This window comes from Malaclemys terrapin, chromosome 2 (genome assembly GCF_027887155.1).
Source record: "Malaclemys terrapin pileata isolate rMalTer1 chromosome 2, rMalTer1.hap1, whole genome shotgun sequence".
In the NCBI taxonomy this organism is placed as follows: domain Eukaryota; kingdom Metazoa; phylum Chordata; order Testudines; family Emydidae; genus Malaclemys; species Malaclemys terrapin.
Window position 1 is genome coordinate 51717192 of NC_071506.1, and position 22524 is coordinate 51739715.

The following is a 22524-nucleotide window of genomic DNA, read 5'->3' on the forward strand; positions in this document are numbered from 1 at the left end:
GGTCTGCTTTTGGTTAATCAGGAGTCAGGTCAGAGAGACTGGATTTTATTCAAGAGTTCTAAAAATTAGGGTGAAGAATCTGGAATGAAATAAGGTCTCCTTTATCTAGCAGGTATTTAGTAATCTTTGGATGCGAAGAGCAACCTATGAGAGCAGTGACTGTGTACTAGTACACAAACAAAGAAAAAGAAAACAAAATAAAGGAAAGTTTGGCCACAGAGATGTGATAGCTAAAGAGTCACATTAGAAATGGATTAGTCACTTAAATAATCAAGGTAATCTAGACTAAATTAGGGGTAATTCATATGGGAGTTTTAAATGATTGTTAGGTTTAAGTGTTAAATCACATTAATACAAGTGAGACAGCTCACAGCTTTTATGCTGCCTATTTGCGGACTGCTGCACTGGTTCATGTTGTGGAAGATTTGTAAAAAAAAGGTTTTTTTAAATGTTTAGATTTTGAAGCATACTTTTGCATCAGATTCCACAGCTGTAGAAAATGAGTCGCTACCTATACTCCCAGACTATACAGATCTGCCAATATAAAAAAGTCACAACATGGACTAACAATCCAGAATACTTATTGACAATTCCCTGAAAGACATCTCTCTCAACCCTTTGAAATTGGTTCAGTTTATTTAAAAAACAGTAACACTATTCATCCTTCAAGTGAAGTCATGGGAAACTAATAGCCACGTACACTACACCAACACTCAAATTCACAGATTTCCAAGTCAGAGTCTAGTCTGACTCTTGCATAATACAGGCCATAGAATTTCACCAAGGGTTTTCTATATAACTTTTGGTTCAGCTAGCCCAGGGGTAGGTAACCTATGGCACACGTGCCAAAAGCGGCACGCGAGCTGATTTTCAGTGGCACTCACACTGTCCGGGTCCTGGCCACCGGTCCCAGGGGCTCTGCATTTTAATTTAATTTTAAATGAAGCTTCTTAAACATTTTAAAAACCTTATTTACTTTACATACAACAACAACAACAATTTAGTTATATATTATAGACTTATAGAAAGAGACCTTCTAAAAACGTTAAAATGAATTACTGGCACGCAAAACCTTAAATTAGAGTGAATAAATGAAGACTTGGCACATCACTTCTGAAAGGTTGCCAACCCCTGAGCTAGCCCATACCTTTTATAGAAAGCTATCCAACCTTGATTTCTATCTTCATGTGATGAGGAAACCACGACATCCCTCGGTAAGTTGTTCCAATGGCTAATTACCCTCACTGTAAAAGATTGTGCCTTGTTTCTAGTCTGAATTTGAGCTTCAGCTTCCAGCCATTGGATCTTGTTGTGTCTTTGTCTGCCAATTTAAACAGGCCCCTACTCTCTTCCTGCTGAATTGCAGGTCTGTCACTGACAGTCCAGAACACAAAATCCAGTGACTTGCTGTCACTTAGCTAGACTTCAATGAATTGCTAAATGGGGAAAGTGGTCTGTTAGCTGCTGCCAGCCACCAACCCTGAGGGATAGAGATGCCTGGGGGGAACAGGGGAAGAACAGGAAAAAACAATTAACAAAAGCCTTTGCAAAAGGGATTATTCCAATTCTTATTGAAAAGATTTTTTTTAACATTTTTGAATTGCAAACATTTGTATCCTGCCACACTTTTTTAAACTCAGGATAATATTTAATCTATATTCAAGTGTGGGAGGAAACTAAACTATTATTTCTGGCTTCTCACTAGCAGAGACAACACACCCCACACATACAGATGGCTCTAGTTTTTGCTTGAATACTATTCTTATACAGGGGAAGCGTGGGTCTGGGAACATACAATCCTTTGTCGGCCACAATCCCAACAACCAGATACAAACAGGAAAGGAAAGATTAAAAATGAGATTTCACCAAATTCAGTTTTGTTGTAAATACCTGCAGCCTTACTGAAGTCCATAGATATCTACCTATATAAAGCTTATGCCAGAGAGTTAAAATTGACCCTGTCTGTCTAGAGAGCACGGCAATCTGTCAGTGCTTCTTCTCAATTTCACCATTAGGAGATACAAAGAAGTTGGGGATTGTAAAACAGCACTCAATTTAAATACACGTTTGAGAGAACACTGGATAATATGTTGCTTCTGAACACCATGTGCAATACAGACACACTCCTTTAGGTAAACAGGTTTATCAAAATTGTTGAATGAGCTTGCACCTGCAGAGGAGGCATAGCTGAGGCTATTTCATATACCATCTTGATGCAGGATGTTATCCATTTGGAGATTGTCTGTGAAGAGATTGCTTGACCCTTCATAGGGTCCACATATGACACAAACAAACCAGGCAAAGCACAAAACGGTTTAGTCCTATCCAGATAAAAGGCTAGCCATTGCCTGACATTTAAGGTATGGAGATGCTGCTTCTCCGGAGATGAATATAGCTTAGGAAAAAACAGGTAAATATACCTCCTGGTTCAAATGAAACAGATAATGGGATTTGGGTACCCAACTCCCTTAGGCCTCTGAAAATCTCCACTGGAGGCTTCTGTAGAACAGGAGGAAGAGGAAAAATGGGAACACCTAAACTGTTCTCTATCCCAATACTAAGATAAGGAGGCGATATCATGGTTCTCCAAGATGCTCAGATTTTACAACTACAACAGAGAGCTCACTGTTAGCACACAGCAGTGGAGAATAAACATTTACACTACCATCAAAACCAGTCCCTACTAGGTCGAGCCCTTTCTGACCAGAGGCCCCACTTCTGTCGGGCATTCGGCACCCTATCTAGAACACTTCTCATGTGGGGAATACTGCTTTTGCACTTAGTGTGATTTCCATAAGGGAATCTCAAAGTACTTTGATGAATACGAGTCTCAATACCTTGTGAAGTAGAATAGTTATTATCCCCTTTGGAGAGATGAAAATTGTCTAGCAAACCCTAGAGCAGTGATTCTCAGCCTTTACCATACCATGACCCCCATGTTAGTACAGAAAAGTGTTTTGTGACCCTCTTGCATCTAACGATTAAAAGAAAAGGATGGCTCACCATAAGACATGTCCATGATCCGCAGAACCTTTTGCCTATAGAATGCTCACAGCTGGAGCTAACAGAACTATTCAGAGAGCCCCTTTTGCTTCCCAGAAATAGTGCCTGTGCTTCCAACGTTACATTAAAAAACAAACAAAAAAATTGGAAAAGGCAGTTTTATATGCTCACTGTATCTTTAATCTCTACATTGTTGTGTTCAGCTACACCAGCAGATTCAACACCACCAGGATATGGAAGCAAAGCTTGTGGAAAATAGATCAGAATGTGTAAGAGTGCAGGCGTTGCTCCACCAGCTGGAGGAGAAATACCTTACTAGCTCACAGTCCATGCAGCAGCATATTGCTAAAGAACTTCGGTAGGGACATCTGCAATTCAACATCAGAGCTTGTGATTTACTTATTTCAGTAGCTAATTGTTTGGAGGTGCTGAGCATCTGCAATTTCTAGTGGCAACAGAACCCTTGGTGCCAGTAAAACTGACCTAATGGCACATGTGGCAAGCATGTTATATTCGGGGAGATTTTTTAATAAAAAGTGAATTTGGCATTCAAAAAAATGTTATAATACTGTCAATAAAAGCCTCTGTTTATCCAGGCATAGCATAAGCCAGAACAATTTAAGCTTCCCCACACTGACTTCATAGGAGTGTGAGGAAAGTTCATTGTCTTGCCTATTCTTTACATTGAGCTCTCATGGAGTTGTAAATTATGGTGGTGGTTTGGGCAATATGGACACACAAGGTATATCTCTGAGGCATGAGATGGAGACGATCCATGTGTCTGCCTGGCCTACTCTCAGAAGAGCTAGGCTTTTACCACGTAGGGAGTAACTGCCTGATTTATGGGGCTGATGTTATGACCACCTCTATAGTGACCAGTTCCAGAGAATACAGGCCCCATTTGTTGTCCTCAACCCTGGGACGACTGAGGTTTGTCTACAGGGGGGAAAGATAGGAAGCTCACTTCTCTCTAATTGTGTCCTCATGTGTTGGATTTGTTTGGAGTGAATCAGATTAAGAATCTTGGTATCACTTGTTCTTATTCTGTTGTACGACTCCAAGATGCTTTGGCGAGAGGGATTCATGAGGGTGCTGCACTGGTATTTATTTCAGATGGTAAATTATCTTATTTTATGGCCAGAGACATTCTATCATGGTAATTCTTGACCACCACCAGACTGGTTCAAATTGAGAAAGTAAAAGGTTTTTTTGTTTTAACCTAATTTTGTAATCAAGCTCAGAATTGGACCCAGTACGTCTGAGAACAGCAGCACAAGAGTACATCAGAAGCAGGAAGCCTGCTAAACAACCAGTGGGGCCCCCTTGATGATCGAGATACAAAAGGAGCGCTTAAAGACGATAAAGTCATTGTGGAGAAACTAAATGGATTCTTTGCTTCAGTCTTCACGGCTGAGGATGTTAGGGAGATTCCCAAACCTGAGCTGGCTTTTGTAGGTGACAAATCTGAGGAACGGTCACAGATTGAAGTGTCACGAGAGGTGGTTTTGGAATTAATTGATAAACTTAATATTAACAAGTCACCGGGACCAGATGGCATTCACCCAAGAGTTCTGAAAGAACTCAAATATAAAGTTACGGAACTGTTAACTAAGGTTTGTAACCTGTCCTTTAAATTGGCTTCTGTACCCAATGACTGGAAGTTAGCTAATGTAACGCCAATATTTAAAAAGGGCTCTAGAGATGATCCCGGCAATTACAGACCGGTAAGTCTAACGTCGGTACTGGGCAAATTAGTCAAAACAATAGTTAAGAATAAAATTGTCCGACACATAGAAAAACAAACTGTTGAGCAATAGTCAACATGGTTTCTGTAAAGGGAAATCGTGTCTTACTAATCTATTAGAATTCTTTGAAGGGGTCAACAAACATGTGGACAAGGGGGATCCAGTGGACATAGTGTACTTAGATTTCCAGAAAGCCTTTGACAAGGTCCCTCACCAAAGGCTCTTATGTAAATTAAGCTGCCATGGGATAAAAGGGAAGGTCCTTGCATGGATTGAGCACTGGTTAAAAGACAGGGAACAAAGGGTAGGAATAAATGGTAAATTCTCAGAATGGAGAGGGGTAACTAGTGGTGTTCCCCAAGGGTCAGTCCTCGGACCAATCCTATTCAACTTATTCATAAATAAGGGGTAAACAGTGAGGTGGCAAAGTTTGCAGATGATACTAAACTGCTCAAGATAGTTAAGTCCAAAGCAGACTGCGAAGAACTTCAAAAAGATCTCACAAAATTAAGTGATTGGGCAACAAAATGGCAAATGAAATTTAATATGGATAAATGTAAAGTAATGCACATTGGAAAAAATAACCCCAACTATACATACAATATGATGGGGGCTAATTTAGCTACAACAAGTCAGGAAAAAGATCTTGGAGTCATCGTGGATAGTTCTCTGAAAATGTCCACGCAGTGTGCAAAGGCAGTCAAAAAAGCAAACAGGATGTTAGGAATCATTAAAAAGGGGATAGAGAATAAGACTGGGAATATATTATTGCCCTTATATAAATCGATGGTACGCCCTCATCTCGAATACTGCGTACAGATGTGGTCTCCTCATCTCAAAAAAGATATACTGGCACTACTAAAGGTTCTGAAAAGGGCAACTAAAATGATTAAGGGTTTGGAACAGGTCCCATATGAGGAGAGATTAAAGAGGCTAGGACTCTTCAGCTTGGAAAAGAGGAGACTAAGGGGGGATATGATAGAGGTATATAAAATCATGAGTGATGTGGAGAAAGTGGATAAGGAAAAGTTATTTACTTATTCCCATAATACAAGAACTAGGGGTCATCAAATGAAATTAATGGGCAGCAGGTTTAAAACAAATAAAAGGAAGTTCTTCTTCAGGCAGCGCACAGTCAACTTGTGGAACTCCTTACCTGAGAAGGTTGTGAAGGCTAGGACTATAACAGAGTTTAAGAGAGAACTGGATAAATTCATGGTAGTTAAGTCCATTAATGGCTTTTAGCCAGGATGGGTAAGGAATGGTGTCCCTAGCCTGTCTGTGTGTCAGAGGATGGAGATGGATGGCAGGAGAGAGATCACTTGATCATTGCCTGTTAGGTTCACTCCCTCTGGGGCACCTGGCATTGGCCACTGTCAGTAGACAGGATACTGGGCTAGATGGACCTTTGTTCTGACCCGGTACGGCCTTTCTTATGTTCTTTTGTTAAGAGGCAGGACAGCTCAGGAATCAGTATAAATAGATTAGAGAAACAAGCTGGTCTTTTTACAAACATTACCAAAGCATCAAACCAACCCACGAGGCACAAGTTAGTTAGTCCTACACACACAAAGAAAAGTTTATAAACTGCAAACTGCCTATCCTTTCCCACAGAAAATGGGATCACTGTAATTTAGATCAAACTTTAAAGTCAGTAAAAATACTACAGTAAGATTGCCTCTTATAAAATGTCATCAGCAATATTGGATTTGGGGCTAAAGTTGGAACTATTTTTATTTAGGGAGGAAGCTGAAAAATTAAGACAGCAGCTCAAAGAAAAAGAACTTTCTGCTGATGAGGATAAATATTTACGCAACAAAATGGCAGAAGATTGTGGATATCTGACAAAAGAAAATGGCTTCTTACAGTCTCAGGTTCTGGAAGCAACCAGGCAGCTAGATAGAGTAAGTTGGGGCTCCCCCCCCCCTTTTTTTCTTTTTAAATGGTTTGTTTTAAAAAAGGCCAGGGGGGCATGGATCAGCATTCATGTTGCATTCCCTGTCAGTTCCCGGGCCAAACCAGGGAAGCTAAAAATCCAACCAGTGCACCAAATTCATGATGCACCCTCGTCACATGCCACCTGAGGCACATTACACATATACTAGAAGAAGGAGGCCATTCAACAGCAAGTAGAAGAAAATGATTAACTTTACAGTGGGTAAGAACGTTTTTTTAAAAAGTCTGTTTCTTTTAAATCTCTTTGTACATCTTGTGGCATTTAAGTCAGCTGGACCCAATAAGTCTACCACTCCTTCCTCGAGTTGCTACACTGCAGGTGTACTTTCCCACTACAAATACAAATTGTGCTACGCTGTACTATGCTCACTAGTACTAAAGTTGTGCATAGCAGCCTCATTTGGGACTGGGGTTTTGGGATTCCCTGCAAGACCTCCCAAAAACTCAGTTCGACTCCAGCTTTCCTTACTTAGGTATCTTTAGGAGGCATACAGCAAAACTACACAGAATTGATCAGACTGAACTGTAGGGGGTGGATATAGTGTGTACCACACATCCAAAGTTACTCAGAAAACCTGTTCCTTTCTATACATTTACACATTACATTGCATCACACATTTTGGGATTGGCTTGGTTACTTTGTAGGAACCAATCCCTGTACAGCAGTGGTTCTCAACCTGCAGCCCAATCAGCACAGAGCTGCGGCCCATGTGAAATGCTCAGGGCCACACAGGTAGTATTGGATGCGGTCCACATAACACACTGGGGACCACATATGCGGCCCACAATGGTAAATAAGTCATAGAACCATAGAATATCAGGGTTGGAAGGTCCCTCAGGAGGTCATCTAGCCCAACCCCCTGCTCAAAGCAGGACCAATCCCCAGACAGATTTTTGCCCCAGATCCCTAAATGGCCCCCTCAAGGATTGAACTCACAACCCTGTGTTTAAGCAGGCCAATGCTGAAGGGAAAGTTACTCACCTCGTGCAGTAACTGAGGTTCTACGAGATGTGTCCCCCTGTGGGTGCTCCACTCCAGGTGATGGTGCATCCCTGCGCCTTCGCTCAGAGAGTTTTGCAGCCGTTGGCGCTTGAAGTATAGCACGTGCGACCCAGAGCCCTCAGTTCCTTCTCAACCATCCCCACCCTGAGACAGAGCTCAGCAATCCCGCTGAAAACCTTGTGTGTGTTAGATAAGTCTTACATAGTTAGAAAGCTTAGTGTTCTTAGATAATTTAGGCTTCAGTTTAGCTTTCCCCTTTAACAAATTTTTCCTCCCCCTTTAGCAAGTTTATTTTGGAATGCCTGGTTTTAAAAGATGTTCGACCTGCAGAAAGGTGATCCCGGCCTCTGATGGACACACTCAATGTGTACGGGAAAATCTCATATTCCCCCAAAATGTGCCCATTGCTCTAAATTAAAAGCTAGGGCATGAAGAAATAGGGACCGGAGGCTGAAACTTATATTAATGGAAAAATCGTTGAGACCAGCCTCTGACCCAGGACCAGAAAGACCTTCCCAATAAAGATTCCCAGTCCCTTCATCACCAAGATCCTCAAAATCTAAGAAACCGGTAAAAACAAACAAACAAACAAAAAAAACAGCCAGCTTCATCACCTCAATGAGAGTAGACCAAAAAGAAAAAAAACACGTTCACCTGCTAGATTGCTCTCAGCAGCGCTAACCGCACAGACACTGAGCACTTACTATTTACCGGAGATGCCCGGAGCATCGTACTTTTTTTGGTAAATGGTAAATAGGTTGAGAACCACTGCGGTACAGCATGCTCTATCCATGCACTCTTCATGTATAACCTAATCTTTACATTTGGGTTTATCTCATCCATTGTCCCAAGCACCAGGGTGATTCCTCCTTATCTTAGCTAGCACAGACATCCTGACTCCAGCACACGCCTTGTTAAGCACCTATTTACTACGTAACCTTCCATTCACCTTCCCAATCATGCCCACTAAAAAACGAGGCCAGTTACTTATGTCAAGCCAGGCCTACAGTTCCACTCCTATTTTCTTGATTTTTATGTTAGTATTTGTTTCATTCATATCTTATTCCCGTTTTTCTGTGTTCTTTTTCAAGTTTACCAACCAGCAACACATCTGCAAGATCACAGTAGTTGTGATCATTTGTCCCACCTCACAATACTGGTCATCACCAGCATAGGCAGTTTTTACTTACACAAGGATGTTGGTAGTCTACCATACTGTGCAGTTTGGAGGCTGTTTCCTCCAAAGTGAACCCAAATGGCAGCAACTCTGTCTGTACGATGTTCCACCTACACATATAAAAGTGTCTCCCATGTGCAAATAGGGAGGGGTACAAGTCTGGGGCTATTCTTCTACACCATAGGAGTTGTAGTGCTTTCCAATACTTTCACTGGAAACGCTCTGACCAAGGTTCCATCCACCCCCAAACTTCACGATATTGGACCGTCGTTAGTTTTCTTAACCTGTACCAATTAGTATTGCTTCCCTTGTACCAAATTTTTAACTTTTCTGTGGTGATATAGAACAAAGAAGCTTGTCTCTTGTCACTTAAGGTCTTTACTACTTTACATAGCATACATTTCCCCATATACTGCATGTCATTGGTTTTGATTTTTACCTTTCATAAGTTAATTTCCTATCTTGTATATTAAAAAACATTTTAACTATTTAATATGTACGATGTTGTAAAACTTATCTATAAATTCTTTGCCTTGTTGATTTTCAAAATACAATACTTTAGATGCTAATTCTGGCTGAAACACTTGCTCATGTAATGGCCATAGTACTTCTGCTGCTGGCTTCTGTTGAAATGTTTGGTTCCCACAGCATCTCTGCCAGCTTGGTTTCAGAGCGACATACTAGTCCCAAACAGACCAGCTTCCAAGTCAAGCTTCCTCTAGTTTCATTGTTGCCCCACCTTGGCAGGCTTATGCATTTGAAAAGATTACTTTTTTGTCCATAAAGTTCTTTCAGTAGTTTTTAAATCATTTTGACCAAACTGCAGTGACTGCAGATTGGTGAAATTCAGTAACACTTGGTACATTAATAAACTGATCATTGAACAATATTTCTTTAATAGATTTTATGCTAAGCAATTAGCTGAATGTGTTTCAAATCTAGGCCATTTCAATCTTTTATATAATTGATTAGTTTTAATACATTTCTTCTTCCATTTACAACACATGACATAGGTTTTTACTTCCTAACAACATTTACATTACACAGCAGTTAAACAGAACTTTTGCATAATGCTAATGGTTAAGCTTCATTTCTTATATGCACTGATCTTGGTGCTGGGTTGGATTCTGCTTCTAAAGCACACAGCCATCTGAAAAAGAAAAAAAAAACACAACCTTTTGTGGCTCCTCTTTGGAGCCTCCATAGGATTTTAATTAAATAGAATGTTTTTACATTTGTTTTACTCCCTTTATGATATACACTACATGTGCCAAGGGAATGCACCTTCCTTCCATAGTGCAACCCTTTGCCTTTATTTGCCATGAAATCATAGAATCATAGGACTGGAAGGGACCTCGAGAGGTCATCTAGTCCAGTTGCCTACACTCATGGTAGGACTAAAGTATTATCTAGACCATGATAGAGATTCTACAACCTCCTTAAGCAATTTATTCCAGTGATTAACCACCCTGAGAGTTAGGAAGTTTTTCCTAATGTCCAACCTAAACCTCCCTTGTGGCAATGTAAGCCCATTGCTTCTTGTCCTATCCTCAGAGATGAAGAATTCTTCTCCCTCCTCCTTGTAACAACCGTTTATGTACTTGAAATCTTATGCCCCATTCCCTCCCACCCCCCACTGCCCCCCGCTTCTTTTCCAGACTAAACAAACCCAATTTTTTCCATCTTCTCTCATAGGTCATGTTTTCTAGACCTTTAATCATTTCTGTTGCTATTCTCTGGACTGTCATGTTAGCCATATTAATTTTCACATGAAGTATAACTGTTTTGGGGCTTAAAGAGTTTCCATGTATCCCTATCAAAGGGATTGTCTAATTACTCAGAGCCACCTTAAGGCTCAGGGTCCCTAACATTGCTACTCTTATGACCACCACCTCATCTTGCTGTTACTCCAGAGGCACACACTCATTTTTCATTCTTGTCCTGCAGCTCTTTCAGCTGCTATTTCATTACTACAAAAGGATCCAGAGTCTGGTTCTAGTCATCCCTGCCATAGCCACAACCACGTCCTCTAGTGACTAGTCCTTATTTAAAAAGATGTTGACTTTCATAAAAACATTGAGGTAACAAAGCCAGATAACATCAGCTACTTGTGTTTGGCTTGAGGGCAAAAAGAATGAATTTAGCCAAGACTGCCAGGAATCATTGGCAGCTGCTCAAAGGGTCAGTTTTGCAACTCTGAACACAAGATTCAAATGGATTTTTAGTGGAATCTTAAAATGCCAATTATTTTTCAACACACAAAATAGGGGTTTACAAGCCAAAAGTGTGTGTTTAAAAACCTTGCGTAATTACACAAGTGTATTTAATTTCTTATAAATATTTCTCAACACTCCTTGTGTTGCTCTAATTTTTTATACATATATACATATATACATATACATATATATACACACACACACACACACACACTACAAATGTACCCAGATTACATTCCCCACTTGTACATTTGGAGGCAGCCAAGTTCAAATGGGAACTCATTTCTTTTTAATCATTTTGACTAAATTGTCCATAGTCCAATGATTCAAATCAGATTGTTTCTCTGCCTACAGCAGTAATTTACAACTGATTATTTACTAGGGTGACCAGATGTCCTGATTTTATAGGGACAGTCCCAATTTTGGGGTCTTTTTTTTTTTAAATATAGGCTCCTATTACCCCCCCACCCCCATCCCGATTTTTCACACTTGCTGTCTGGTCACCCTATTATTTACAGACTAATCCTTTGTGAAAAGGGCCCGTTTTCCTTCAGAATGGCTGTAAAGGATTCTGGGGACAAAAGCATATTGATGGTAATTGTTACCACCTTAGCTCCTGTTGCACAATATGTTGGACTACCAGGGTTCCACCAAGCAAGACTGCACTGAGTTGTACTGCCATAACCAGATTTTATTATCAAACAAGCATTTTTTCCTTCTTATTTAATATTACATCCAATACTTTTATTACACCAACCTGCTTAATCCCTTCAGAACTCTAACATTTTTAACATATGCATAAGTGCATCATTTAACTCCTAACTCTTTCCTTAATTCACTTATCTCCCAGAGTGACACATTTCTCAGTAGATTTCTCTCCAAAGCTCTGATCTTATCGTTGTGCTTTTTGCACTCATTCTTTAGCTACAATTACTGTTCTCTTCATGGGTCTTATTCTTTAAAATTTCAGTGGCATTCAACAGACCTTTTCAGTGCTGTACCAAGCATTGTTACACAGGTATTCACAGTACCTCCCCTCTATTCCCTTGAATTTCTCTTTAGTTGAGAACAATATGATTTATGTCTCTTTCTTGCATTTTTTGTCTTATACTATTTACTGGAGTTCCTTTTCCATCTGGTTCTTGTCTCCCCTATCACTTCCCTATGGAGTCCATAGAAAGATCCTTTAGATCTAACCCATTCCTCCAGTGCCCTGGAAACCTCAAATTTAAACGCTTCCAACACTATTGCTAAACTGGGAGGCTGCAATCCTGGATCATAAACCTACGCATATAATCAGCTATACATTACCTGCTCCAGATGAATGAATCTGAGTCACGGTACCACTACATTGAGATTCCCTCCGAGACCTCTTTCCACTTGGCTTCCCAAAAAACTCAGTTCAATTCCAGATTTCCTCACTCAGCTATCTTAATTTGGCATATAGCAAAGCTATGCTGAGTTGATCAGACTCAAGCGTACAGGGTAGATATAGGGTGTACCACACATCCAAACTTACACAGAAACCCTCTTCCTTTATATACATTTACACATTGCATTGCATTTATTGTAAATTGCATCAGACATTTTGGGATTGGTTTTGTTACTTTGTGACATCCCTGTACAGCATGCTCCCTTCATATATAACCTGATCTTTACATTGCAGGTTTCTCTTGTCCATTGTTCCAAGTACTGGGTGTTCCTACTTATCTTAGCTACCACAGCATCCTGATTCCAGCATACTGCTTGTTAAATTGCTATTTACAACTCAATCTTCCATGCACCTTCCCCATCATGGACACTAAGAAATGAGGCCAGTTACTTATGTTCAGGTAGGCCTACATTTGGCCCCTTTCAAGATTCAGCTCTGCTTCAAAGCAAAGTGTCCTCAACATTAAAAGACGGTTACTCACCGTTGTAACTGTTGTTCTTCGAGATGTGTTGCTCATATCCATTCCATTAGGTGTGCGCGCGCCGCGTGCACGATCGTCGGAAGATTTTTACCCTAGCAACACCGGCGGGTCGGCTGTGGAGCCCCCTAGAGTGGCGCCTTCATGGCGCTGAATATATACCCCAGCCGACCCGGCGCCCCCTCAGTTCCTTCTTGCCGGCTACTCCGACAGTGGGGACGGGGGGCGGGTTTGGAATGGATATGAGCAACACATCTCGAAGAACAACAGTTACAACGGTGAGTAACCGTCTTTTCTTCTTCGAGTGCTTGCTCATATCCATTCCATTAGGTGACTCCCAAGCCCAACTTAGGTGGTGGGGTCGGAGTGAGACATTGCTGTGTGCAAAACCGCTGATCCGAATGCAGCATCGTCCCTGGACTGTTGCACTAGTGCATAGTGAGCTGTAAACGTGTGGACTGATGACCAAACCGCCGCTCTACAAATGTCCTGTATCGGAACATGTGCCAGGAAAGCAGTCGAGGAGGCTTGGGCCCTCGTGGAGTGAGCGGTGAGGTGCGGTGCTGAGACACCTGCCAGGTCATAGCAAGTCCGGATGCAAGACGTAATCCAGGAGGATAGGCGTTGTGAGGAGACCGGTGAGCCTTTCATTCGGTCGGCCACTGCAACGAAGAGTTGCGTCGTCTTTCTAAAGTGCTTTGTGCGGTCAATATAGAAGGCCAGGGCCCTTCGTACGTCCAGGGAATGCAAACGTTGGTCCTGGCGAGTGGCATGTGGTTTGGGATAAAAGACCGGGAGAAAGATGTCCTGGTTGATATGAAATGGAGAAACCACCTTAGGGAGAAAGGCAGGATGTGGACGAAGCTGCACTTTATCCTTATGGAAAACTGTATAAGGGGGCTCGGATGTAAGCGCCCTGAGTTCAGAAACGCGCCTTGCTGAGGTGATGGCTACGAGGAAGGCTGTCTTCCAGGATAGGTACAAAAGTGAACAGGTGGCTAGTGGTTCGAATGGAGGACCTGTGAGTTTGGAGAGAACCAGATTGAGGTCCCACGTCGGGACGGGATGACGCTGTTGTGGGTACGTCCGGTCTAAGCCCTTGAGGAATCTAACGACCATCGGGTTAGAGAATACCGAGGACGCGAGTTCCCCTGGGTGAAAGGCCGATATAGCGGCCAGGTGAACTCTAATTGAAGATATCGCCAACCCCTGTTGTTTTAGGGAGAGGAGATATTCCAAAATGAGGGGAATGGGTGCCTGCAACGGGGATGTGGCTCGTTGTTCGCACCAACAGGAGAACCGCTTCCATTTGGCCAGGTACGTGGTCCGTGTTGAGGGCTTCCTACTGCTCAGTAGAATCTGTTGTACAGAGTGCGAGCATTGCTGCTCTGCCTGGGTGAACCATGGAGCAGCCACGCCGTGAGGTGGAGTGATTGGAGGTCGGGGTGACGCAACCGGCCGTGGTCCTGAGAGATGAGATCCGGATCCAACGGAAGCGGGATCGGTGTCTGAACCGAGAGCTCCAACAGTGTGGTGTACCAATGTTGTCTTGGCCACGCAGGAGCGATCAGAATTACCTGTGCCTGGTCTCTGCGCAGTTTGAGCAGTACCTTGTGGACCAGAGGAAACGGAGGGAAGGCATAAAACAGGTGGTCTTTCCAGGGAAGCAGAAAGGCGTCCGAGAGGGAGCCCGGAGCTCGACCTTGTAGGGAGCAGAACACGTGGCACTTCCTGTTGTCTCGAGATGCAAACAGGTCTATCTGGGGAAACCCCCACCTCTGGAAGATGGAATGTATAATGTCCGGACGGATAGACCACTCGTGCGTTTGGAAGGACCTGCTGAGTCGGTCCGCTAGAGTGTTCTGGACTCCAGGGAGGAACGATGCCGTGAGATGGATTGAGTGGGCGATGCAGAAGTCCCACAGGCGAATGGCCTCTTGGCATAGAATTGACGAACGTGCTCCTCCTTGCTTGTTGATGTAGAACATGGCCGTGGTGTTGTCGATGAGAACTAACACACAGCGGCCACGTAGGAGATTGAGGAATGCCTGGCACGCCAGGCGTACCGCCATCAGTTCCCGAACATTGATGTGTAGGGCTAACTGGGATGCAGTCCACAGGCCCTGGGTATGGTGTTCGTTGAGATGGGCGCCCCACCCCAGAGATGACGCGTCTGTGACCAGGTGCAGGGAGGGTTGTGGGGCGTGAAATGGCATCCCCTCGCAGACTACAGTGTGATCTAGCCACCAGGTGAGGGAGGCCAGGACCGAGTTCGGGACCGTGACCACCATGTTCAGGCTGTCCCGATGTGGACGGTATATTGATGACACCCAGGTTTGAAGCGGGCGAAGTCGAAGTCTGGCATGCCTGGTTACGTACGTGCAGGAAGCCATGTGACCCAGCAGGGTAAGGCACGACCTCACCATGGTAGTTGGGAAGGCCTTGAGCCCTTGAATGAGGTTCGTGATGGTGCCAAATCGGTTGTCTGGCAGGATGGCTTGTGCATGTCTGGAGTCTAGAACTGCGCCGATGAATTCTATTCTCTGGGTAGGTTCTAGAGTGGATTTGTCCTTGTTGAGTAGGATGCCCAACTTGTTGAATGTGTGCACTATTCTGTGGACGTGAGCTTGAACTTGCTCCTTGGTGCGACCGCGCACCAGCCAGTCGTCTAGGTACGGGAACACCTGTATCCCTTGCCGACGAAGGTACGCTGCCACGACAGCCATACATTTCGTGAACACCCTTGGGGCCGAGGATAGGCCGAAGGGAAGGACTGCAAATTGGTAGTGCACCATGTTTACCACGAATCGCAGGAAGCGTCTGTGAGGTGGGTAAATTGAGATGTGAAAGTATGCGTCTTTCACGTCGAGGGCGGCGAACCAGTCTCCAGGATCGAGGGAAGGGATAATGGCCCCCAAAGAGACCATGCGGAACTTCAACTTTACTACGAATTTGTTGAGTCCGCGCAAGTCCAAGATGGGACGCAGACCTCCTTTGGACTTGGGGATCAGGAAGTAACGGGAATAAAATCCCCTGCCCCTTAAGTCTATCGGAACCTCCTCTATGGCCCCCATGGCCAGGAGCGTAGAAACCTCCTGTATAAGAAGTTGCTCGTGAGAAGGGTCCCTGAAGAGGGACGGGGAAAGGGGGTGGGAGGGGGGGATAGAAGAAAACTGGATAGCGTATCCCCTCTCCACCGTGCGGAGGACCCAACGGTCCGAAGTTATAAGGGACCAAGCACGGTGGAAGTGGGAGAGGCGATCCCGAAAGGAGGGAGCTGGATCCTGGGGGATGACTGGGGCGCCGTCCTCGACCGCACCTTCAAAAGTTCTGTCTAGGACCTGAAGGTGGTCTTGGTGGCCCTTGGTTCTGACCGGGTTGAGGGCCAGCCCATCTTCTCCTACCACCTCGCCCTCGCCTTCTGGCAGGGTCCTGTCTCTGACGAGGTGGAGGGGGGTAAAAACGTTGAGGCTGCGGCCTAAATGGTCTGCGCTGGGGACCCGCAACATGCATCCCCAAGGAGCGCATGATTGTCCTGGAGTCTTTGAGGCTCTGCAATCGAGAGTCCGTCTTCTCCGAGAACAGCCCCTGTCCTTCAAAGGGCAAATCCTGTAGGGTCTGCTGTAATTCAGGGGGCAAACCCGAAACTTGGAGCCAGGAGGTCCTGCGCATAGCGATACCTGCGGCCAGGGTCCTTGCGGCCGAGTCCGCTATGTCCAGGGAGGCCTGTAAGGAGGTCCGAGCCACCTTCTTACCCTCCTCAACCATGGCTCCAAACTCTTCCCTGGACTCTTGGGGAATCAACTCCTTAAACTTCCCCATAGAGTTCCAGGAGTTGAAATTGTAGCGGCTCAGTAGCGCCTGTTGATTCGCCGCTCTAAGTTGTAGCCCTCCGGCTGAGTAAACCTTACGGCCAAACAGATCAAGCCGCTTAGCCTCTTGATTTTGGCGCTGCAGCCTGCTGGCCGTGGCGCTCTCGTGCATTCACTGATTCCACCACCAGTGAACACGGTTGGGGGTGTGTGTACAAGTACCCATAGTCCTTAGATGGGACAAAGTATTTCCTTTCCACCCCTCTCGCTGTGGGTGGAATGGAGGCAGGAGTCTGCCATATCGTATCCGCGTTCGTTTGGATCGTGCGGATCAAGGGTAACGCCACCCTCGATGGGGCATCCGATCCAAGGATATTCACGATCGGGTCGTGCACCTCCACTATCTCCTCCGTCTGCAGGTCCATATTACGGGCCATCCTGCGCAGGAGATCCTGGTGAGCCCGAAGATCTATCGGAGGGGGACCCGTGCATGAAGTGCCCGCCACTGCCTCATCCGGAGAGGAGGAGGACGACGCCTCCGGTGGTAGTGGATCCAAGGGGGGGTCCCGGTCCCCCTGGTCTTGGGTCGGAGCGTCACCTGCACTTGGGTCCACGGTGTCGGGTGGTGTGGACACAGAAGCCTCCACGCCTTCAGGCGGAGGCCGAGAGATGGTGGATTCTGGGGCCCTTCTGACCGAGTGACCCGAGCGAGAGGTCGATGGTAATGAAGCCCCTTGCTCCTGGTGATACGCCCACGGGGTCCAAAACGACCAGTGAGATGGTCCATGAGAGTGGTCCTCTGCCCTCTCCTGCCAATGGCCCAAGTCTCGTTCCTCGGCCTGCCCCTGAGGGGGGTATGCCGATCTCGACAGGTCCTCCGAGGAGCGAGACGCCGATCTTGACGGCCATGGCGGTGCCGCGAAAGATGAAACGATCCCCGTGGTCTGCGGTGCCGCACGGTGCCGGTCCGGAGATGATCTATCTCTGTGCGGTGCCGGCGATCGGTGCCGGGACCGCGACCGGTGCCGATGACCTCGTCGGTGCCGGGAGTCAGATCTGGACCTCGACGAGGACCTAGAGTATGCCCGGTGCCGGGATCGGCCCCTCGGCGTCAAGCGTCGAGCGTGGCGGTGCCGAGAACTACGTCTCGACGTTGACCGGTGCCGACGATCATATCGGTGCCGAGACGTAGAGCGGTGCCGCGAAGAAGATCTTGACCGCGAGTACGACCGGTGCCGAGACGACATTCGGTGCCGGGACTGCGAGCGGCGTGGGGACCTGCTTCGGGACCTGGATCGGCGCCGAGGTTCCAGCCCTTGTGATGGAGGGCGCATCAAGGCAGGTTTCCCTCTTGACTGTACCGGGCGAGTCAACGGTACAGTCGGTGCCGGTGGTTGAGGCGGTGCCGGCTCCGTGAGAGCTATCAAGTCTCTCGCCGCCGCAAAGGTCTCTGGAGTCGACGGGAGACACTGTATCACCGCCGGCCTCGGTGGAGACGCTATTTGTACCGGACTCGACGGCCTCGGCGCCGGAGTCGACGGTGCTGGAGGCGCCTGTTTCCGTTGCTCCACCGGCGGACGCGGCTCTACCCCCGGCACTGGGGGAGCCGGCGTCTTCGGCACGGACGTCCCCGTCTTATGGGCTTTTTTATGCCCTGGGGATAATGACCGGCGCCGCGGCACTTGCTGTGTTTGCGGTGCCGACGAGGTCCGGTGCCGGGGAGGCTTGTCTGACGCCACTCGCGTGGTCGTCATAGCCGGTGCCGCCGGGGCACTGCGCACCGAAGTGCTAGGCGTCGGAGTCTGGCCCGTGGAAGGAGTGTCCGGGCTAAGTGCCGCCTCCATTAGGAGTTGCCTGAGCCGAAAGTCCCGCTCCTTCTTGGTTCTTGGTTTGAAGGCCTTACAGATCTTGCATTTGTCTGTTTGGTGGGACTCTCCCAGGCACTTCAAACAGGAGTCGTGCGGGTCGCTCGTTGGCATAGGCTTAGCGCAGGAGGCGCACTGCTTGAAGCCGGGAGCGTTGGGCATGAGCCCGGGCCCGCGGCCGGGGGAGAAAAGGGGGAGACGACCCCCTTAACCCCCTGAACTACAATAACAACTATAACAACTTTAAAACTATTTAACTATAAACACTAGAACTACAACTATAACTATAACTTTGAATGACTAAGTAAGCTAGGGAGAGTGGAGGACAGCTATGCCGCGCTCCACAGTTCCAACGACCGTCAGGGGCGGTAAGAAGGAACTGAGGGGGCGCCGGGTCGGCTGGGGTATATATTCAGCGCCATGAAGGCGCCACTCTAGGGGGCTCCACAGCCGACCCGCCGGTGTTGCTAGGGTAAAAATCTTCCGACGATCGTGCACGCGGCGCGCGCACACCTAATGGAATGGATATGAGCAAGCACTCGAAGAAGAACAAATGTTAATAAGATGTTACTCTTACCATCTTGACTGTAAAAAGGCGAAACTCCCCAGAAGTGTCCTCCATTTGTGTACATGCAAAATGTTTTCATGAAGTTTTCAAGCATTATCATCTGCAAGCACATCTGTAAAAATGGGTTTGTGAGAGTAAGTTCTAACTTCTGCACAAGTCATCCAAGATAGACTAGGTATAAAAGACTTATGCATGATTTGTTACAGGAGAGGCAGCTGAGAGAGGAGGAAAGCACCTGCCGTACAAGAAGGATTTCTGAGCTAGCCTGTGAAAAGGAGAAAGAACGACAACTTGAGATGGAGCTCACTTACGTGAAGAGACTACTGCAGGATGAAAGACAGAAGGCTCTTACTGCACAAGAGCAGGTATTACATATTTGTTGAGTTTTTCAAATTAATTGCGCTAAATATAATACTCATCCAATGGCATCTGAACACCTTTAAAGAGCTGAAGTTCAAGTAAAGGATTAATTTCCTCCCTTGTTAGATTTCTGATTAATATTTTCAACAAAAATTCTGAGCTCAAAAAGGAACTTAAAAAAAATCAAAACCTAACCTATGTAATTGATAACAGGTTGCCAATTTATGGTTACATTGCATTAAAATAGCTCTTGTATAATCTTAGAATGGGTGGTGGAGTTGTATAGAGCTCCCAAGCACAAAAGTTCAAATTCCAACAAGGCTGACTCAATCCCTTAGCCTTCCAAAGTAGATAATCTACATGCACATTCTGTAAATACTTTGGGATCCTTTGGTATGAAAGGAAGTTGTACAAATTAAAGAAATACAAAATTTCATTTGCAATTATAGCATATGAAATTAGTGCAACTGTACTACAAAAATATATGAATGTATGGAATACGAAAAATACTGTTTGAGAGAGCTGTTCCAAAACAGAATTCAAACCAAAAATTCCATCAAGGTAGGTATTTTTTGGTTTGCCATTCTGAGCTCTGTGAATTAATTTGGCACTCAAAAGTATTCACTGAATAATTTGCAAAACAACCTGCAACTTGTTCTGTGAAAGTTTAGCCCAAAAACTGTCTCCAGCTATTCACTAGTATTTTCTATGAGTGATTGTAACAGTCTTGATACAAATGAGAAACCAAGACAAATATTTTCATGAATATCAGCAGTGTCCTCAAGTTAAGAGCAAGTCAAATAAGAGCAATATATGCTCAAAAATATTTACAAGTCTGTCTTCAGTTATCTGACTAACTCTAGATTACTCTAATCATATTTGCATACTCATTAGTATAAGTTTTGCCACTATCAGCTCAGTTTGAATATTATGGAGCTGATTTTCATAACTGCACCTGCACAAATGTGTATGCAGTTGCCTTCAGTTACTGCAATTGGATACAAATCAGAACTCACTGTGCATGCAAACATCTTTATTTGCACATGTAATCATACTAATGTATGAATTAGACATTTATGTACAATTCTGAGATTGTCATTTTGAAAATCATTTGAACTGCAGGTAAAGTCAAAGGTTTAAGTTTTCCCACACATGGGAAAAAAAGACATTCACAGACAGCACAGAAACACTAATACATCATACAAAACTGTCTGAATTTTTGTGGGGAAGTTATTAAATAAGGATTGCACTATGTCTAGCTTCTGACAATTCTGTTGTCTATCCAGCACCTTTAAATAGCTTATTTTATAAATCTAAATTTAAAAAAACCCTAGGTAATGCAAAGGTGACTGGACAGTACAAGATAGCACTCCCGTCTCCCTAAAAAAGGAAGCTTATTTGTTGAGCATAGACCAGTGGTTCTCAACCAGGGGTCAGGAGGTCCCTGGGGGGGGGCCGTGAGCAGGTTTCAGGGGAGCCACCAAGCAGGGCCGGTGTTAGACTTGCTGGGGCCCAGAGCAGAAAACTGAAGTCCTACCACATGGGGCTGAAGCCCGGGTTCCTTCCACCTGAGACTGAAGCCAAAGCCTGAGAAACTTAGCTTCCTGAGGGCCCCTGTGGCATGGGTACCCAGGCAATTGCCCTGCTTGCTACCCCCTAATGCCAGCCCTGGCTTTTATATGAAGAAAACTAGTTTTGTGGCACAGGTGGGCTGTGGAGTTTTTAATAACATGTTGCGGGGGTAGGGGGGTGGTCAGAAAGAGAAAGGTCAAAAGCCCCTGGCAAAGACAATGTTCTTAGGCCTGTAAAAAACAAATGAACGTTGCCCCACTGCATTTACACTTTAAGACAGGCAAAAATTCCCTGGGAGACCTCAAGAAGATTCTTTCAGGGAAATGTTTTGGTATATGGCAATAATGTTTTTTTTCCACTGGCTTTCTACCATATAAGTTGTAAATTCTTGCATTAATTGTAGATGGTCATTACATTATTCCGAATGCAAAGTATTAAGATTGCCTCTACCCTCCTACAGAAAGAAGGTGACGGCCACCATTAAGTTAGATTGCTGAGCAATCTGAAGCCACAGGAAATGAAATATCAGTTTGTTATTGCTTCTATAGCTCATCTTAATTACTCTCATTACAGTTGGTATGGCAACACCCATTTTTTCATGTTCTGTGTATATATATCTTCCTACTGTATTTTCCACTGCATGCACCTGATGAAGTGGGTTTTAGCCCACGAAAGCTTATGCTCAAATACATTTGTTTGTCTCTAAGGTGCCATAAGTACTCCTCGTTCTTCTTACAATGCTTTGGAAGTTTAAATGCAAAGTAAGTCCATTCATTGCATCAATAGGTACTACGTCTCCAGCAAGAAAGGAAATCTGTAAATCTAAATGGACAGTCACTTCAGAGCCAGCTAAAAGATTTAGAAAGGAGATGGTCAAGAGCTCAACTGGAAAATTCAAAACTGCGAACAGAAAAAACTCATTTAGTAGAACATATTTCTCAGTTACATAAACAGGTAAATACATTCACTGCTTCTTAAAAAAAAGGGGGGGGGGGAAGGTAGGAAAATTACCCTAGAAGTGAGTCACCCTCATTAATTATAGAAAAATATGAAGTGGTAATTTTAAACCACATTTAGTTACAGACAGCCAAAATTCTTTTTTCAAGGCTTATGTCAAAGTTAGTAAAATAACTCCCAGCATTTCTTATTTACACTGGTGTAAATCTGGAGTATTGAGTGCATGGCCTCTTATTGTAAGCAATGCAGATAGCAACACCTGTAGTTACAAGATAGGGTATTATGGAAACCTCCAGGCTGCTTTCAGTTGCTTATAATTTCACCAAACTAACATTGTGGGTTTTCTGATGGTGTCTACTCAAGCTGAATTCTTTGGGGAA

The 22524-nt window shown here is 44.8% G+C and overlaps 1 protein-coding gene across 3 annotated transcripts in view; it reads left to right on the forward strand.

The window, feature by feature from the left end:
• LOC128831402 (protein Daple-like) overlaps window positions 1-22524 on the forward strand; it is a 56000-nt gene that overhangs the window by 24582 nt on the left and 8894 nt on the right. For 2 of the 3 annotated variants that reach the window (XM_054017749.1, XM_054017750.1), the window contains 4 exons: window positions 3207-3361; window positions 6490-6652; window positions 19462-19620; window positions 21974-22141. In XM_054017749.1, coding sequence (XP_053873724.1) covers window positions 3207-3361; window positions 6490-6652; window positions 19462-19620; window positions 21974-22141 — 645 coding nt within the window. Of the gene's footprint in view, window positions 1-3206; window positions 3362-6489; window positions 6653-19461; window positions 19621-21647; window positions 21877-21973; window positions 22142-22524 lie in introns of those variants that run through there. The other variant, XM_054017751.1, reaches the window with a different exon arrangement.